Raw genomic sequence first — 19,836 nt, forward strand, 5'->3', positions numbered from 1 at the left:
GGTGACATTTTACTTCTGGCTCCCCTGTAAGTGTATAATTAACTTCCAAGGGAACCTGTTTGCTTTCTTCGATCCTTTACAACTTGAAAAATTTCTGCAAGATGAGATCTCCTGATTCTATTTTTCTTTGTTTTTGTTTTTTTTGTTTTATATTTATAATTTTTCAGATAACATTCAAGAAAAATACTCTTGATACATAAATAATATTTCACATTACAGAAATAATATAAAGAAAATAGAATAAGAAAATATTTAAGCAGGTGATATTAATCACCCTCAATACCCAAGAAATAGCAGGAAAAAAGGAGAGTATAGAATCTAAGGGGTTCTTTTACTAAGCTTTGATAAAAAGTGATCTTATTGTGCCCTTTTTCCTGTGTGCTAAGGCCATTTTAACCTCAGCTGTAAAATGAACCATTTTCTATTTTTTGTATTAATGGCCATGGCTTTAAATAAGATTACCGTGTGAGTACTTACCACCACCCATTTTGTACGCAATAAGGACTTACACGGTATTCCCACACAAACAGCGTGTACTAATATAGATGTGCTAACTGTTTAGCAGAGGAATGTCCACTCTCTGCCCCCTGACACCCCTTCCCAAAAAAATAAAAATATTTTTAGCACGCAGATTAGCGCATGATAATTTGGCAATTACTGCAGGACCCCTGAGCATGTCCTGCAGTACACCATTTTAAGCTGCGTTAGGCATGTGTTAGCACCTAATATGGCTTAGTAAAAGGTCCTCTAAGGGGCCCTTTTACTAAGCCGTGTAAGCGTCTACATGTGCCCAATGTGCGCCAAAATGGAGTTACCACCCGGCTACCGCGTGGCTCTTACAGTAATTTCATTTTTGGCATGCGTCCGATACATGCAACTGAAAAAAAATATTTTTTTGCATGTGCGTATTGGATGTGCGCCAAGTGGCATTTGGGGCGCATAGGTCAATACTGCCTGGCTACTGTGTGAGTTTTTACCGCTAGGTCAATGGCTGGCGGTAAGGTTTTAGACCCAAAATGGAGAAACGGCAATTTTCCTTTTGCCGCACGTCCATTTTCGGCAAAAATTTTAAAAGGCCTTTTTTTACAGGTGTGCTGAAAAATGGATCAATGCGTGCCCAAAACCCGTGCCTACACTACCACAAGCCATTTTTCAGTATGCCTTTGCAAAAGGACCCCTAAGTGAATCAAGGAGGCAATTGCCACCAAAAATAGGAAAATTCTTAATCGCAAACATTAGGCACCACTTTACTAGTTGCTTCATCAGTTCAGAATAGAGTTCAGAGTAGACACCAATACAGGCACTCATTGGTGTCCTTGCGTCCCCAAAAATTCCTGAGATGGTCAGGTTCAAGAAACATTTATTTTAGCCACATATTTTACAAAATAGTTACAGGGAAAATGACATTCCCAGGACCACGACCTGAGACTTAAAGGCCAAAAAGACCTTTCTTCTAAGTTGAGTTGCCCTGCAGACAAAGATGGGGGTCATTACTTTTCAAAAGTACTTAAGTAAAAAGTAAAAGTATTGGCTTCAAAAGTGGTGAAGTAAAAAGTAGAAAGTCTTATCCAAAAAAAAATATATACTCAAGTAAAATTAAAGTACAGCCTCTTTAAACTACTTTTTTATTACAAACTAAAAAGTATTTCTAACAAGAATTGGCACCACATCCTTTTACCAAGTTGCAGGAAAAATGACCCTGCGCTAGCAGCAGGGGCTGTTTTTTCCGTGTGCCAGGGCTGTTTTTTCCGCAGCTGGTATAAGCCCCCCCGCAAATGGCCACGAGGTCAAATAACTCTTACCGCATGACCATGCGGTGGGGAGCCCTTACCACTGCCCATTGAGGTGGCAGTAACTGGGCAACACACAGCAATGCCCGATTACCGCCGGGTTATCGCCACGCAAGCCATTTCCAGGGATTTTCTTTTTCTCTGGAAATGGCGCACACTCGAGGCGGGATTTCCAATGGCGGGTGCATTGGGCCAGCGGTAGTCCCCGAAGAGCAAGCTATAAGCCTGTGTTGGTCTTACCACCGCTCTGTAAAAGGGCCCCTTAGAAAACATGCAAAAAAAAGTCCTCATGAATGTGCAATCCTGTCAGAGACCAGAGGAAGGAGCCAATAGCTAAATAACTACTCAGGCTAAAGAGAGAATGTGAGCAGTGCCAGTTATCTTCACTCAATATTGCCACTTAGGTCATAGCGGCTAACTTGTTATATCAGTGCCAGGAACCAAGTAGGTAATTGTGGAAAAAGAAGACCATAATCAACTTATCAAATTACATTATGTCAGTTGTTTTGTTGATTTTCTTTTAACAGGACATTTACACTTCCTGCTTTGCTTATAATTCTAACAGGTAGCAGAGTATTGATTCCTAGACATGAAATACCCCCCTCCACCACCGCCACAGCATTTTCCCATGCACCTTCCTACAGACCTCCATCCACCTTTTCCAGACCCCCGCACTCCTTCCAACGTTTCCAGCCCCCCTCCCCTGCACACAGACACACACACACACCAGCCACCTTTTTTCCAGCCTCCCACATGCCTCATCCACCTTTTTTCACAGCCCCCTTTCCCCATATTTCAGGCCCCTCACTCACTCCATCCATCTTTATTCCAGCCCCCCTTCCAGGCCACACACACACATATACCAGAGCTGCCAAGGGGTCCCAATTTTTGAGAGGGATATTTTAGTACATGCCCCGCCCCACTTTGCATTGGCTCCACCCACTCAACATGGCTCCGCCCCTGGCAAACCTCAAACCCACAGCCATTTCAGAAAATATTTTATTTAATAGCCTAATACCCTTTTCAATTAGCTTTCAGAGGTCAAAACCTCCTGCCTCAGGTCAGTATAATGCTGTTATGGTATCCTCTCCTGACCTGAGGAAGGAAGTAACATACATATAGTAACATAGTAAATGATGGCAGATAAAGACCTGAACGGTCCATCCAGTCTGCTGTTGGTCTCTGAAAGCTAATCAAAAATGTTTAAAAATCAGTGAAGGTATCACCTTATTTTCTATTTTGTGTTTTATTTGCATTTATTAAACTTTATTAACACAGCTAACACATTACTTTATCCTAAATTAAAAATAAAATTATTTTCTTTACCTTTGTTGTCTGGCCATTTACTTTTTCTAATTGTGTTGCTCCTAGTCTCTTGATTCTGCTTTCCTTCGTCTTTCTCTTGCCAGGGTTTCCTGTCCATTCATCATTTTTCTCTCCTTTTTCTTTGTTTTCTTCAATATTTTTCTGCCTCTCTCTCTGTCCAGATTTAATTCATTCTTACTATCCATTCTTTAATTTCCTTATTTTTCCTTCATCTACTCACCTTCACCCTTGTTCTCCACATGCCCCTTCCTCTTATTCTCCAGTCTTTCACTACTCTGTCCTCTCCCCTTTTCCATCTAGCAGCTCCCCTCTTTCTCTCCCCATCCTTCCAGTGTCTCCCATCTTTCTTTCTGCATCCTTCCATCCAGCGTGTCCTTTTTCTCCCTACCCTTCCATCCAGTGTCTTCCCTCTTTCTCTCCCCATCCTTCCACCCATCTATCCTCTCCTGATCCTTCCAGCTAATGTCTCTCTTTCTCTCCTCCTCCTTCTATCCAGTGTCTATCTCTCTACCCTTTTCTGTTCAGTGTCCCCTCTCTCTCCATATCCTTCCAGTCTCTCCCCTTTCTCTCTGCATCCTTTCCTCCATCTCCCCTCTTTCTCTCCTTATCCTTCTATCCAGTGTCTTCCCTCTTTCTTTCTTTCTTTCTTTCTTTCTCTCTCTATCCTTCCATCCAGCGTCTTTCTCTCCCCATCCTTCCATCCATTTCCCTCTTTCCCCATCCTTCTGTCTTCCCTCTATCTCTCCTTATCCTTCCATCCGTCTACCCCCCTCTCCCAATCCTTCCATCCGTCTACCCTCCTATCCTGATCCTTCCATCCAGTGTCTCTCTCTCTCTCGCTATCCACTTCTTTCCATTCAGTGTGTGTGTCTCTCTCTACGCTTTTCCATTAATCATGTCCCCCTCTCTCTCCCCATCCCTCAATGTCTCTCCTGTTTCTCTCCGTAACCTTCCTTCCAGCATCTTCCCTCTTTCTGCTCTCAGCCAGGATCCCCCCCCTTTCTCCCCATCTTCAGCAGCTTCTCTCTTTCTCCAGCCCTTCTTCATGTCCCCTCCTTCTCTCCCCATCTTCCCACTCTCTCTATTCTACCTGCCTCCCGCTCCCCCTTTCACCCGATAATCATTTCCTGGCCACTGCTGCTTCTCCTGTTGAGCAGCAGCGGCCATGACAAAAAAAAAAAAAGAGCTAACAATCAAAAACATCAAAAAAGCAAGCAAGGGGCTGCAGGCAGCCTTCAAACATGGGCTGTCAGCGCTGCAGCCACTCCTCTCTCCTCTCTCTGTCCCTGGAGCGGAGCAGGAAGTTGACATCAACTTCCTGCTCCTCCAGGGGCAGAGAGAGGAGAAAGGAGCAGCTGCAGAGCCGACAGCCCATGCTTGAAGGCTGCTGCAGCCCCACGCTTGATTTTTTTAATGTTTTATTTTGGTCGCGGCCGCTGCTGCTGAAGAGGGGAAGCAGCAGCGGCCAGGAAATTAATACCGGGTGGAAGGGGGTGCTGCCAACGCTGTGTCTCAGTGGGAGACTTTCCCGCTTTGGCAGGAGTGCGGGAGATGACCCACCAAAGCGGGAGTCTCACGCTGAATGCGGGAGACTTGGCAGGTCTGATATACAAACACATCACCCACCTTTTTCCAACCTCCCACCTGCCTCATCCATCTTTTTTCACAGCTTCTCTCCCCATACTCCAGGCCCCTCACTCACTCCATCTGTCTTTATTCCAGCCCCCTCCCTGCAAACACACAGAAGTCACCCTTTTCCAGCCCCCTACCCCATGCCTCATCCATCTTTTTTTACAGGCCATGGGCCTCCCCATATGCTCCAGGCTCTTCCCTCCCTCCCTGCACCCTCACCAACTTCTGCATGGCAGAAGGGGGAGCAGCTCAGCAGCACATCAGGCTGCTTCCTGTTCCGGTCCTAAGTGTTCCTTTGAGCTGCAGAACTACTGGGGGCCAAGGCGGCAGAGGAGCAGGGAGTAGCCTGACGTGCAGCTGGGCTGTTCCTCCTTTTGCTGTGATGGAGGATGGAGTGTACAGGGGAGGGGAATGTGCAGCAAATAACTGTTGCAGGGTACAGGTCAATTCTCGAGCTTTGGTGCTGGTGCAGCTTGTCCCTCCCACCCATAACTTCTGTCCCCTCGTGCTTACCAATGTTAATGCTAGAAGAACGCCTACTGCTGCCTTGAGCCTCTTTCTCCCAGGCTCTCTCCTCACTGTGCAGGCGTGGAGCATTAAAAAAAATAGTCTTCTGGCATAGTGTGCAAGTGAGAGCTCTACCCCTTCCGATTCAGGCCAAGCAGGGACTAGGGTGGGGACACGAGTTACCAAGTGATGGCAAGTGCTGGCTTGCATCTCATTGTGCCCAAACAGTGGTTTAGCCAAGGGTGGGCCCAGGCCCACCCACTTTGGGCTCAGGCCGACCCAATAGCAGCAAACCTATGATGTGGCTGGCAAGAATTCCCAAGCCCCAACAACTGTCCCTCCTGCATACCTTGTAAATAGCAGATCTTTGCCTGTAGCAAGCAGCGACTGATACATACTGCTCAAACCGGCCTCACAACCTTCCTTCTGACGTATTCCCACCTTTGCAAAAACAGGAAGTTGCATCAGTGGGAAGGCTGTGGGGCCAACATGAGCAGTATGTATTAGTTGCTGCTTGTTGCCAGTGAAAATCTGCAATTTAAAAGGTATGCGGGAAAGGGGGGATGTTTGAGAGACCATATGTCATGCAGGCGAGAGAAGGAGAGACCAAATCACCTGTGGGATGGGGCAGGGTTCTTTTGCCCACCCATCTTGGGCCCAGGCTCACCCAAAATTGGGTGTCTGGCTATGCGCCTGGGCCCGAGTTTACAGTCCCAACTCAGCTGTTTTGGGGACCAGGCCCAATCAGATGCAAGCCTTGTCTGAGAGGGGGAGAAGCAGAGGTATGGAAAATATATATTTTTTAAACTACTTTCTAAATTTGTACTTCGTTACTAAGTGCGAAAATACAGCTTACTTGTAAAAAGTTAGAACTAAAAAGTGTGGTCAAAAAATGTAATTTGTTACAAGTAAAAATACTGCCAATTTAAGTACTGTAATGAAGTAACTGTATTTTGTTACTACTCATCTCTGCCTGCAGGGATCAGGAAATATTAGAACTTTTTGACCAAGAAAGCACAAGTCCTTATGAAGAAAATACAGTCTCAGAATCCTGTTATGATCTGTTTACAATGCAAAATAAGCAATCAACATTGCCTTTGATATTACTGGGCCAAACCCTTCCAGAGAGGTGAAAGCAATCCGTTGGCATACCTTGCCTTGTCTCCTGTTGGTCTGAATCTTTCCAGTTTATATAATAAGCTCTTACTGTAGGTGGAATAAACTTTCTAACAGATTTTTCTTTAACATCTCCACAGGTGACAAAACTGAAGATTTAGGGAAATTAAGAAATCACAGATTCAAATGATGTTCATAGTTCTCCAGGGCCTCCAACTTCTGATGTGTTACTAGTTTATCCTTACAAAAAAAAACAGCACTACGGGCCTTTAAAAATGGAACACAGTTCTTTAATGAATGAGCCTTGACAAAAAGACCCGACACGGGCCGTGTTTCGGTGACTAGCACCTGCGTCAGGGGTCACAGTGTTGACGTGGAAAACTTGGGGAATAACTCGAATATATTCCTCTACAATATATTATTCCTTACCCCACGTCTCGTGTAGTAAAAGCTACAAAGCACCAAGGCACTTTCACTTTCTGTATCAAAATGGATGAAAAGCCCGTGTCGGGTCTTTTTGTCAAGGCTCATTCATTAAAGAACTGTGTTCCATTTTTAAAGGCCCGTGGTGCTGTTTTTTTTGTTTGGACTTTAGTTTGTACTTTGTTCCCTCTCTTTTGTTATATACTAGTTTATCCTTAACCAGATATCCTTTGTCCTCTCTCGACAATTTCAATTCTTTTTCCATAGCTTGTAATTTCCTCTCTTGTTTTAAACAGCTCCCATAGGAGTCCTTTTACTAAGCCGCTGTAAAAAGTGGCCTGTGTGAGTGTAGGTGCGTGTATTGGGCGCACCGGGACAGTTTTTACCGCATCTACAAAAAATGGGGTTCTTTTAATGGGACGGGAAAAGGGCCTCTGGTAAAAATGAAATCAGTGTGTGCCCAAAACCAGCCTGAGCCCTTAATGCCACCCATTGATCTAGCAGTAAAGGCTCACACGCTACACGCACGGTGACCGGTTGGCGAATGCCAAGTGCCGATTAAGAACCGGCATGCGTAGGAGGAAATAAATAAACAATGCATCCAGGCATTATGGGCGCACGCCAAATCTGAAATTACCGCCAGAAGGGTGCACTGGCCTGGCGGTTGTTTCATTTTAGCGAGCGCTGCACACACGTAAAGCCTACAGCAGCTTAGTAAAAGGGCCTTATAATGAGCTATCTGAGCCTGGAGTGAGTCAGAGCTATCCACCAATTTACTGAAATTTCCCAGCAATGAATCCTCCAGATTACCTGTGAGCTTCCTATACCTCCTCTAATATTATTTTCTCAGGCTTCTGTCTTCCCCCAGCACAGCTCTAAACTCCTTTCAGCTCAAACCACCCCCATTGGCACTTTTCCTCCACTCATTGCAGCTCCTGAGTTCTCAGAACAGGATTCAATGGGTTTGGAGCTTCCTTCATCTAGCACCAGGATTCCCTGTCCCCCACCATCAAGTCATCTTATAGCAACCACTTGGGTATCCAGACATATGACTTGACAAATGCAGGGTCTCCTTCCAAGCACTTTCCTGCTTGGCATTCAGTGCTCGCTACCAGGACAGGAGTAAGTGGAGTTCTATGACAGACAGGGGGTAATTACGTTTTTTTCTTCTTGATGTTCACATTTTTTATTTTTTCTTTCTCCTCATGATATTGTATTCTTCTGTAAAATCATTTTTCTTTTCTTTTTTTATAATTATTCTTGTGTTTCTTTAAAATTTGTCTTTGGATTGTAATCAATCTGAATTTTAAATTAAAAAAAGAAAAAAAAATACATCCTGGGAAAGCAAGTGTAATTTCAATGAGTAATTTTTCATTTGTCAATAATCAAAGTGCTTAGATTATTGGAACAACCATGGCAGCTAAACGTTCTTGTGGAGTTTGCACCACTGGAGGTACTTTTGATTATTGCCCTCCATTCACCTGTACAGTTCTTATTCTTTTTTTTTCTGTTTTCCTTTTATCTGACTTATGCTATTTTTTTGTTTTGCTTTTAGAAATTTCAAAAAGTTTCGATACTGTACCTATGCACCTCATGTGAGAATCTGCACACCATTAACAGACGGAATTTCCACGTTTGAGAACCTTCTAGCTAACAATATCCTAAGAATCTTTGTCTGGGTGATAGCTTGTATTACCTGTTTCGGAAATCTTTTCGTCATTGGAATGAGGTCATTTATCCAATCCGAATATAAGACACAGACTTTGTCAATAAAATCTTTATGTTGTAAGTATATTTTATGATATTGGGATTGTCTTGAAATATGAATTAAATGGAAATATAGGGGCCCTTTTATTAAAGTGTGCTGATATCTGTGTGGCACTATTTTAGGGTATTTTCCTTTTTTTGAATTTCAGATTGTGCGCTAATGTTCATTTTTTTAAATGTTTTTTATTGATGATAATTCCAACAGAAAAAGAAAAACTTTTTCTTAAGCAGCATCCTACGTGACACAGTTATCAATCTATTTACATCAAATGGCTGTATATATATCATCAAACTTTTTCTCATTTCCCCCCCACCCCTACCAACTTCTCCAGGTAGTTTAGCTGTCCAATCATTAACCGTTCAGCAGGGGCATATCTGCGTGGGGCCACGGGGGCCTGGGCCCCTGCAGATTTTGCCCTGGATCCCCCTCCTGCCGTCAACCCTCCCCCGCCGAGGTCCGCTTCCTCCTGCTGCTGGCTTTAAAAATATTCCTTCAGCTGGTGGGGGACCCCAACCTCCGCCAGCCGAGCCGAGGTCTTTTAAGTTCTTCTTCGTCCTCCGTGCTGTTCAAAGCTGCTGAATCCAGTTAAAAAAATGTTTGGACAAATTCCTGGAGGAAAAGTCCGTAGTCTGCTTTTGAGACAGAGATGGGAAGCAACTGCTTGCCCTGGGATTTGTAGTATGGAGTGTTGCCACGATTTGGGTTTCTGCCAGGTACTTGTGACCTGGCTTGGCCACTGTTTGGAAAACAGGATACTGGGCTAGATGGACCATTGGTCTGACCCAGTATGGCTACTCTTATGTTCTTATGAGTTGTAAAACATTTCAAAATGTCAATATTAAATTTATGTTTTACATTTTCATAATATCCTTCTCCCCCACTCTTCGCTACCACGATTGAGCAATTAGCATTATTACGTAACCCCCCATTCTCCCAACCCTCTAATGCACTGCTTCATAATAGAAATGATTTTTTATTGCCCCTCATGGTGTACTGTAATACATTCATAGTGAATAAGATAAATGATCACAGATATTTTCTCAGTCCCACCACTACCATTACAAACAACCTTTGCACTTGTGCCCCTGGAAAATGTATGTAAGCCTACTTCTGAGAGCATTGATTATGTCCAGGTGAAAATGAAAGTGATGGATTTTCAGAAAGAGAGCCAGAAGCTAGTTTAAGGCAAAAAAAAAAAAAAAAAAAAAAGGAAGAAGAACTCTGTAAAACCCTTCAAGTCCTTTTGATTGCCCAAGGATTTAATTTTCTGCATTTCAGACTGGAGAAAAATGCCACAGGAAAAACTGAGTGATCAGAACCCTCTACAAAAAAACACCTGTTGAGACTGGTTCCACACAGGCCATAGCAGTAGCCAGCTGTTATTCAGTGCTATTTAACCATCCAGGAACGGCTCCTACTTAAATAGCACTTAACCGGCTATCCGCGAATATTCAGTAGGAGATAGCCGGCTATCTCCCACTGAATTTTCGCTGTCAGAGCATAGTGGCTAACCGGCTATATCGCGCAATATAACCAATACTCAGTGCATCACCAGCTAATCTTGATGGCCAAATCAGGCCACCCAAATAGCAGGCTTGTGTTTGGCTGCCATAAATTTAACTGGCCAGTGCTAAATATTGAATAGGCCGGTTAAGTTTAAACCGGCCAAAAATAAACTGTATATTCATTGTCAATCACCGGAAACGGCCCGGCATTGGATTTCCGGGCTCACTGCTGACCACAGGAGTTAGCAGTCTGAATGTCAGCCCCTAGATATTCAGGTTGGCTGTCTATTGAGAATGGCTACAAGTGAAGTCAGGTATGCCACAGAGACAACATATTTGAGCCCACCTTTAACTAAGGGCCCTTTTACCAAGCTGCGGGAAAAGGGGACTGGCGCTGGCATCGGCACGTTTTTTACACGCGTGCCGAGGCCCTCTTTTACTGCAGCTGGTAAAAGAGAAATCTTGCTTTCCTACAGGAAATGATTGGGTGGCAAGTAAAGCCCTTGCTGCATGGCCATTGTGGGGGAGAGCCCTTACCACCACCCGTTGAGGTTGGCAGTAAGGGCTCCCGCGTTAACCTGGCAGTAACCGGGCAGCGCATGGCACTGCCCGATTATTGCGGGTACACTCTGGTACTACAAAAATAAATATATCTTTGTAGCGCCGTTAGGGGTGGGCATTACTACTGGGATGCTGCAGTAGCCCAGTGGTACTTCCAGTATAGTAAAAGGAGCCTTAATTTAAGGGCATGTTTACTAAGGTGTGCTAAGTAGTGAGCATCATGTTTTAGCACACGCTGCTATTGCGAGCGTGTGCTTATATTTAGTGCATGTTAAAACACTCAGCATGATAGAAGTCCCATGTTAACTGCTTAGCACGGGAATTTCCGGGGACTCAGTCGAGTATGGGCAGAGGGTGGGCATGGACAGCACATTAGGTAGCACACACTAACCATCAAATGAGCAGTTAATGGAGATTCACATACCGCCACCTCCGTAGGTGGCATTAGATGCATACACGCTCATAGCACCCAAATGTAAGGGGTGTTATCTATTGGAACTTGTCTGGTGGGAAAATGCAAGGGGAATGCTGGGCACAGCCTCAACAGTTGCCACAGAGCCTTTGCACTTGAGACGCGTAGCTTTTGCTTGGTAACCCACATTAAATGCAAAACTGTAATGCTCTTTAGTAAACCTCCCCCTTAGATAGATGTCCTTATAAGGAATAATGGCACCTGTTCATATTAAGAGTCAGCATCCATATCCAAACTATTGGGATAAACCTGCTGCTGTGGATCAGTTGTATAGAAGTAGCAAGAACACCATCATGAAATCTAAAACTGGGGCAGAGCTTGAGTGCCGAACAAGATGACCACTTAGCCTGCACTCTCTATCCACCTCCAGCCATTGTTTTGAATAGTCTGAAGCTAAAATGCACAAACTGGTAATTTTATTGCCTACTGTATCCTGAAGCAGCTTATTTGATTTGCCGGTATGAAGCTTCTTTTCTACAATGGCTCCAGTGGTTGTTGAGAACTGTACAGCCTAATGCACATGGCACCCTTTGGCTTACCAAGCTGAAACCCGCCAAGTGCAACCACAGCACAGATCTTCCTAGAGTGGTGGCCGCGACTTTACCTGACTGCTCATCCAATGGAGTTCTGTGCTCCCTGAGGAAGCAGCGCTGGTAATGTAAAGCTTCTATATTGTACCTGTGGCTTACTTTTGGCTGCTCTGTGTGGAGAAATTTCACTTACTCATTATGTGAGCTCGATAAGCCCTAATTACAGCTATATGACATATTATTGAAGTACAACAGCTAAGGGGTACAAACGCTCACAAATTAAGCCATTTTTCTAACTCTTGGCACATAGATTTTGTTGGTCAATATGGTGTATCTACCCCAAGCCACTTGAAACGTCCAATGGTCTGACTCGCTCCTATCCCCCCCAGTTGTCTGACCTCTGCTGTGGCCAGATTTTCCTGATACACTATGCTACCTCCTACCACGACTCCTTTTCTCTACATTTAAAATAATTCTGTTATTGGATGGCAACGATTTAAACCTTGCAGAGAACTGGTTCCACAGAAACAGTTATTCTTTTAGTTCATGGACATGAGCCTTCCTCTGGTTTGCACAGGCTACTGATATATATAATTGGAACTTCATTTACAGTCAAAGAACTTCAGCCTCTTCACCTTTTCCTCAACTTTTCTAGACTGAAAGGGACTATAATCTGCTTTTTCATCAGATTATATTGCTAAAGTTTTAATTTTCACTTGTCTTGCAAATTAAACTTTCAACCTTGGCTGATCCTTCAGGGTAATTTTTTATTGCTACAATCATTATATTTCTGTGCAGTTCTGAATCACTGTCTATATTGGAGCAGTACTGATGCATTTTATCTTTTCACCTTGAGTGTTTTTTTTCCCAGGGTAATTTTTACGGCTACAGAAATATTATGTAGTAGTTACTTCTTTATAGAATGTTAAATTTTACTGTTGTCTTTTATACTCCTAGGCCTTAAATGCTATATTAGGGCAATTTTTCACTGCTGTAGACATTGTAGCATGTGTTAGGTACTTTTTTCTTCTCTTTTAACTTTCTACTGCCCTCTTTCAAACCTTAGGGGTCCTTTTACTAAGGTGCACTGAAAAATGGCTTGCGGTAGTGTAGGCACGGGTTTTGGGCCTGCACTGATCCATTTTTTAGCGCGCCTGTAAAAAAGGCCTTTTTTTGGCGGAAAATGGACATGAGGCAAAATGAAAATTGCCGCGCATCCATATTGGGTCTGAGACCTTACCACCAGTTATTGACCTGGCAGTAAAGACTCACGGGGTAACTGGGCGATATTGACCTACACATGCCAAATGCCACTTGACGCACGTCCATGATGCGCGCTTGAAAATAAAAAATATTTTTCAGATGTGCGTATCGGACACGTGCCAAAAATGAAATTACCACAAGAGCCATGCGGTAGTCTGGCGGTAACTTCATTTTGGCATACGTTGGGCGCGCATAGACGTTTACACGGCTTAGTAAAAGGGCCCCTTAATGCCTTGATTGTTATTTTTGAGCAATTTTTCCACTGCTACAGACACTGCATTGTGTGGTAGCTACTTTTTTTTTTTTTTACAACTTATGGGCTTCTACTGTTATGTTCTTATCCCTTAAGTCTTGCTGGTTACCCAAGGGTAAATTTTTATTGCCACAGTTTCTATACTGTGTCTTATCTACTTGTTCAGACACTGTTGGATCCATACTGCTACATCATCAATTTCATATTTTATGGGAGCTTTGGTTTACTTTCTGATGTCATGTGGCCCACATAGTTGCAAAGGAACTTAAACAGTGAGGTTCTCCTTTTTTTGTAATGTTTTATTTTATAGGCAGTTTATAATTCACACTGAAGGTTCACAGTTATCTTTATTATATTTGATATTGAGACACTATTCCCTCACCCTTTTTTTTTAAGCAGTGGTTTCTATGGCATACAGTATTACTGCTACTGCAAATCTGTGGCAATTTCTGGAAGCACATTACCAACCTACTCTAGTTTGACATTCCACTAGAACCTGCTTTTTCCTTCTGGGTATGGCTCCACATTATCTAGCTTCTCATGAACATTTAGATCTGATCAGACTATTACTGCTTATAGCCAAAGTTTGCATTTCGCAGCAGGGGTGTAGCCAGACCTCGCTGTGGGAGGGGGCCAGAGTCCGAGGTGGGGGGGCACATTTTAGTCTGCTGCCTCGCCCCACCTCTGCCGCTTCTGCCCCACCACCTTGCCCCCTGCTGCTCCCCCCACTACCTTGCCACTCCCCATCCCTGGCTGGCAGGGGTCCCCAACCCCTGCCAGTTGAAGCCCTGTCCAAAACAGGTCTCCAGCGCCGCCGCATTGCCTGCCCTACTCTCTGTTCCTCTTCACATCCTGCACGCTCCTTTAAGTGAAACTCTCAATTTCACTAAAAGGAGCATGAGGCTTCAGCTGACAAGGGTTTGGGACCCCGCCAGCAAAACCAGGGGCCCGGAGGAAATTTGAGGGGGCATAGGCCCCTGTGGCCCCAAGTAGCTACGCCACTGTTGCACAGAAATGGAAAAATATGGAATTACTCTCCAAATGCTTTTGGCTGGTTAAAGTTTGAAGAATAGCTGGAATGGACAAATTACTCTGGCTACAGAAATGCAAACCTTGGAAACATGCTCTTTTTTGGGCCTCTCTTTTACGGCCTTGTTCACCCCCTTAATTTAGCCCACTGACGGACATCTCTGTTATGGAATGAGGGGGGCATACAATGAAGTTAGAAAATAGATTTAGGAGGAATCTAAGAAAACACTCTTTCACCAAAAGGGTGGTGGATGCATGGAATGGCCTCCCGGTGGAAGTCGTGGAGATGAGGACTGTGTCAGAATTTAAGAAAGCATGGGACAGGCACGTGGGATCCCTTAGGCAAGGAACAGTTAGTAGTTACTGAGGATGGGCAGACTGGATGGGCCATTTGGCCCTTATCTGCTGTCATGTTCTGTGTTTCTATGTTTCTGTTGGTTATATATTAGTACATAAGTACCTAAGTATTGCCATACTGGGACAGACCAAAGGTCCATCAAGCCCAGCATCCTGTTTCCAACAGTGGCCAATCCAGGTCACAAGTACCTGGCAAGATCCCAAAATAGTACATTTTATGCTGCTTATTCTAGAAATAAGCAGTGGATTTTCCTAAGTCCATTTTAATAATGGTCTATGGACTTTTCCTTTAGGAAGCCATCCAAACATTTTTAAACCCTGCTAAGCTAACTGCTTTTACAATGAATTCCAGAGTTTAATTACATGTTGAGTGAAGAAATATTTTCTCCGATTCATTTCCTCTCAGGGCATGCTCAGTTTCAAAACCGAGCATGTACACCTGAGAGGAAAAGCAGCCGCTCAGCAATGGGCAGAAGAGCAGTGCTGGAGGAAGCTTCAGGTCCTCCCCAGCCTCCAAGGGGGACCCGGTGCCGGAGTTTTCTCTCTCCTGCTCCTTTCGGGATGCGACATCAGGAGCAGGAGAGAGAGAGACCCCGGCACTGGGGCCCCTCCCCTTGTAGGCCCGGTCCCAGGGAATTTAACCCCCCTGCCCCCCCTCTCAGCGGCCCTGCTACAGACTAACAAGAGGGGCAGGTAAAGAGTGCTAAGGTTGGGCCAGGGAGGAGGGTCAAAGGCTGTTTGGGACAGATCCGGGGGGGGGGGGGGTTGAATTGAGTCTGGGTTGCATTCAGATGGATGTCAGCTAGTTGATATTTATAGTTAATGCGTGCTTATTAGATGTTTCATTAGTATTATGCTGACATCATATTATATCTCTGTTATTTGAATTTCAGTGCTGTTAAATGTGTATATTTTTTATACTGTTACATGATAGTCCTATTATTAGGTTTTAATTTACTGTTCTCAGGTTTACCTCACTTAGGGCTCCTTTTATTAAGCAGCGGTAAGCCCAACGCGGGCTTACCACTCGCTAGTTAGGAAGTACCGCCGGGCTAATGCAGCAGCCTGGTGGTACTTCCCCCCCCCCCCCCCCCCCACCAATGTGCTTTCATTTCCAGCGCTACACAAATTTGTAGCGCCGGATACTACCCGGCAGTCATCGGGCAGAGCTGTGCACTACCCGGTTACCGCCAGGTTAGCATGGGAGCCCTTACCACCACCTCAGTGGTTGGCGGTAAGGGCTCCCCCTCGAAATGGCCGCACGCCAAGTGCTTTACTTGCCGCCCGGCCATTTTCTGAAGGAAAGCGAGACCGGCCCTTTTACCAGTTGTGGTAAAAGGGGGCCTCGGCGCATGTGAAAAACACACGCCGATGCCAACGCAGGCCTTTTACTGCAGCTTGGTAAAAGGTGGCCTTACTGTATGTGTGTTTATATTTGGTCATATTTACTATTCTTATGCTGTTAACAAAATTGTAAGTTTTATGTTAAACTATACCAGCTGTTCACTGCCTTGGGTGAATCTCCACAAAGGTGGTTAATAAATCCCAATAAATGAATAAATATTGATTTTTTTAATATCAATACTTTTTTACAATTCTTTTCAACAGGTTCTGATTGCCTGATGGGAATTTACTTGTTCTTCATTGGAATTGTTGATATTAAATACCGAGGACAATACAAAAAATATGCCCTGCTTTGGATGGAAAGTTTAGAGTGCCGGATCATTGGGTTCTTAGCTATGCTGTCTACAGAGGTCTCAGTCCTCTTGTTGACTTACTTGACTTTGGAGAAATACTTGGTGATTGTCTTCCCCTTTAGTAACAAACGACTGGGAAAGTGTAAGACAGTGGTAATGCTGATAGGCATATGGATTACTGGATTCATTATAGCTACAATTCCGTTCTGGAATGAAGACTTTTTTGGAAATTATTATGGAAAGAATGGAGTGTGTTTCCCTTTGTATTCTGATCAAACTGAAGAAGCTGGAGGGAAAGGATATTCCCTTGGGATATTTCTTGGTAAGTATTCCCTTCATTAAAAAAAAAAAAGCCTCTTTGTATATCACTATTTTTACAGTCTATTTTGACAGTTTGAGTTGTCATAATCTGGATTTCAAACTCTTAGGGTCCAGCCTGCAGACAGATTCCTTCCACCCCACTGGAGAAAGAAGCGGCCCAGCTACAACCCAGCATACACAGGGACAAGGGCCAGCCAATAGGAACAGTTTCATAAGGCATAGGGAATAGGGACAGGTGCTCAGGAAGAGCCTATCACAGAGCACTGCAGGATGACTAAGATTTGTAGTCCAAAGGCACTTCCTGCCTTTCTTAAGGGCACAAGCACTGTAAACTGTTACAGGCAATGCCACTTTCTGTGACATCACCAAAAGGGGTGGGGTTTGGAGGTAGGGCTATGCAAAAAGAGGGCAGGGCCTAGGGCAGAGATATGCAAATAATGTAGGCCAAGGGGTGGGGCTATGCAAATTAACGGGGCTTGGGCAGGGTCAAGGTGCCCTGGAGGGGCATAATCGAACGTCGCCGGTGAAATAGATCACCGGTGATCTATTTTGGTGGCGGCGCAACAGCTGGCCGGAACCGTATTTTCGAAAAAGATGGCCGGCCATCTTTTTTTTTCAATAATACGGTTTAGCCTGGCCAAATGCCAGTTTTGTTTTTCCGCGATAATGGAAAAAATTGCCGGCTATCTCAAACCCAGTGAAATGCAAGGCATTTGGTCATGGGAGGAGCCAGCATTCGTGGTGCACTGGCCCCCCTGACAAGCCAGGACACCAACTGAGCACCCTAGGGGTCAGTGCGGTGGACTTCAGAAAAAGCTCCCACATGCATAGCTCCCTTACTTTGGGTGCTGAGCCTCCCAACCCCCCCCCCCCAAACCCACTACCCACAAATGTACTTAGGGGTGAAGGGGGCAACTACATGTGGGTACAGTGGGTTTTGGAGGGCTCCCATTTACCAGCACAAGTGTTACAGGTAGGGGGGATGGGCCTGGGTCCGCCTGCCTTAAGTGCACTGCGGTACCCACTAAAAGTGCTCCAGGGACCTGCATACACGCTGGCCTCTAGGACTTGTTGCTGCTCTATAACCTTGGCACACCAGTTGACACCTGAAGACTAATCTCTTTGAAAAAGTCCTTTATTTGAATAAGCACGTTTACTTACAGTTAACTGCAAATCAGAGGTTGTGCCCCACTGGCAAAGAGTCTCCCTGGTACTGAGATTAGCAGTAGGTCAGAGCTGGCAGAATGGTGTACAATGCCCTCTTTCAGCAACATTCAAGGTAATAACTAAGTTCTCTAACGTGGGTAACACATGAAAGGGATCTAAATCTGGCTTACAAAAATGGCCACTACCTCATGGACTACCGGAAACAAAACTGGACACACTTTGACCCAGTTAGCAGGGGGAAAAGCACCATGGGAGTAGAGCCCACTACCCTACACCCACCACAATGCATTGCTGATGTGACTCTGCAGGGCACCTAACAGAAAAGGTGTCACACTCACCCGAGAGCCATATCACAACAGGGAAAGTCTGTCAGAGGATAGAACACATTCTGCTGTCATGGAGGTGGGTACGGCATTTGAGGCTGGCATACAGGCTGGCAAAAAAGGTTTTTAGTTTTATTGTTTTAGTGTGGGAGGGGGTTGGTGACCACTGGGGGAGTATGGGGAGGTCATCCCCGATTCCTTCCGGTGGTCATCTGGTCAGTTGGGGCACCTTTTTGAGGCTTGGTCGTGAAAATAAAAGGACCAAGTAAACCCGGCGAAATACTGCTGAATGCCGCTTTTTTTCCATTATCGGCAAAAGCCAGCCATCTGGTAGCCACGCCCATGCCTGCCCATGTCCCGCCTTTGCTAAGCTACCGACACGCCCCCTTGAACTTTCGCCGGCGAAGAGACGGGAAAGCGGTGATGCTGTCAAAAATACCTCTTTCGATTATACTGATTTCGCCACTTTTAAGAAATCGCTGGCCATCTCCCAATTTATGTCGGGAAATGGCCGGCGATCACTTTTGAAAATGAGCTGGATATCTGGTGACATCATCCAAGGAGGTGGGGAGTGAGCATGGCTTGGGTGGTGATGTCATTAGAGGGGGAAGGAGTGAGTATGGCTTGGGCGTGTCCTCACTTCTGCTTGGCTGAAAACCCGGAAGTGGGCATGTCACCTGTCAAAATCAATTAATTTTGACAAATGCTGGTGAGATACACTACTAATATGATCAAATTATCATGAACCAATAATGACAATATTTCAAATCACCTGCAGCTGATGTAAAAGTTGTTGTGAAAGGTATTATAACTTAGATTTCAATAATCAAGGCAGCTAATAAGTAAGTCAAACACCAATGATAGTAAAGCCTGTTTGTTCAAAAAGGTCCAAACAGAAACGAATAATCGCAATGTCATAAAGCAACTTTTTTTTATTTATTTATAAATTTAAATCAATATTTCAAAGATTTACACTTGATCAAAAAAAGTGTTATAACAATCAAACAATAAAAGTAATATAATAAGACATATATAATAACACTCAAGTCCACATTATATTGGATTCCATGATCACTAATAAGGAGGAAAATTAAAGTAAAATAACACCTAGGTGGACAGGGAATTTAAACAATTACACTCCTTCAGCTCTTTTAGACGCAACAAAAGATGTTAAATGGGAGGGTTCCATGAACACATATTTAACGGAATTATATCTTACGATACATTTACAAATAGAATGTGTCTCCTAGTTGCAAAACGGTGGGTTTCAATATCAAAAATTGCTTCCGCCTACGCTGGTTTTCCCTTGAAACACCAGGAAACAAAAGTATTTTTTGACCCCAAAACAATTTTCCTTTGTTTTTGAAGAACATTCGAAAAAGCCACTGTTTGTCAGGTTACAGAGCCACTGTGGCTACAAGAGTTGCAAGCAACTTTTTACTACTGCATTTATCTGCAGTTCAGATGAAAGCTGGGTGTCAAATAGACAACCTAAAATTTTTAATGATGGTTCCTGACTGGCCTGCAAGAACTGGAGCTAATATTAGAGATAACCTACCTCCAGTAATCTGCATTGCTTTAGAATTGCAGAGATTCACTGTAAGACCATGTTTCTCTAATCGAGAGGCCACCACTGATAAGCATGTATACAGGATCTGTAAAGATAATTAAATATCATCCATAAAACATTACTCTGGTTAGCATTTGGAGTATGGTTTTGCCCTAAAGTGGCCCCAATACAAAGAAAAGGAGTAAAGGAGTTCTCATAAAGTTTGCTGGCAATATGAGGAAGGAAT

At 44.2% G+C, this 19,836-nt stretch overlaps 1 protein-coding gene across 1 annotated transcript in view; it reads left to right on the plus strand.

Annotated features, from left to right (window-relative positions):
- Nucleotides 1-19,836, plus strand: part of RXFP2 (relaxin family peptide receptor 2) — a 128,478-nt gene that overhangs the window by 87,264 nt on the left and 21,378 nt on the right. The window contains exons 15-16 of the mRNA XM_030202402.1: nt 8,350-8,579; nt 16,141-16,551. Coding sequence (XP_030058262.1) covers nt 8,350-8,579; nt 16,141-16,551 — 641 coding nt within the window. The remainder of the gene's footprint in view (nt 1-8,349; nt 8,580-16,140; nt 16,552-19,836) is intronic.

This window comes from Microcaecilia unicolor, chromosome 4, assembly GCF_901765095.1.
Source record: "Microcaecilia unicolor chromosome 4, aMicUni1.1, whole genome shotgun sequence".
Classification (NCBI taxonomy): domain Eukaryota; kingdom Metazoa; phylum Chordata; class Amphibia; order Gymnophiona; family Siphonopidae; genus Microcaecilia; species Microcaecilia unicolor.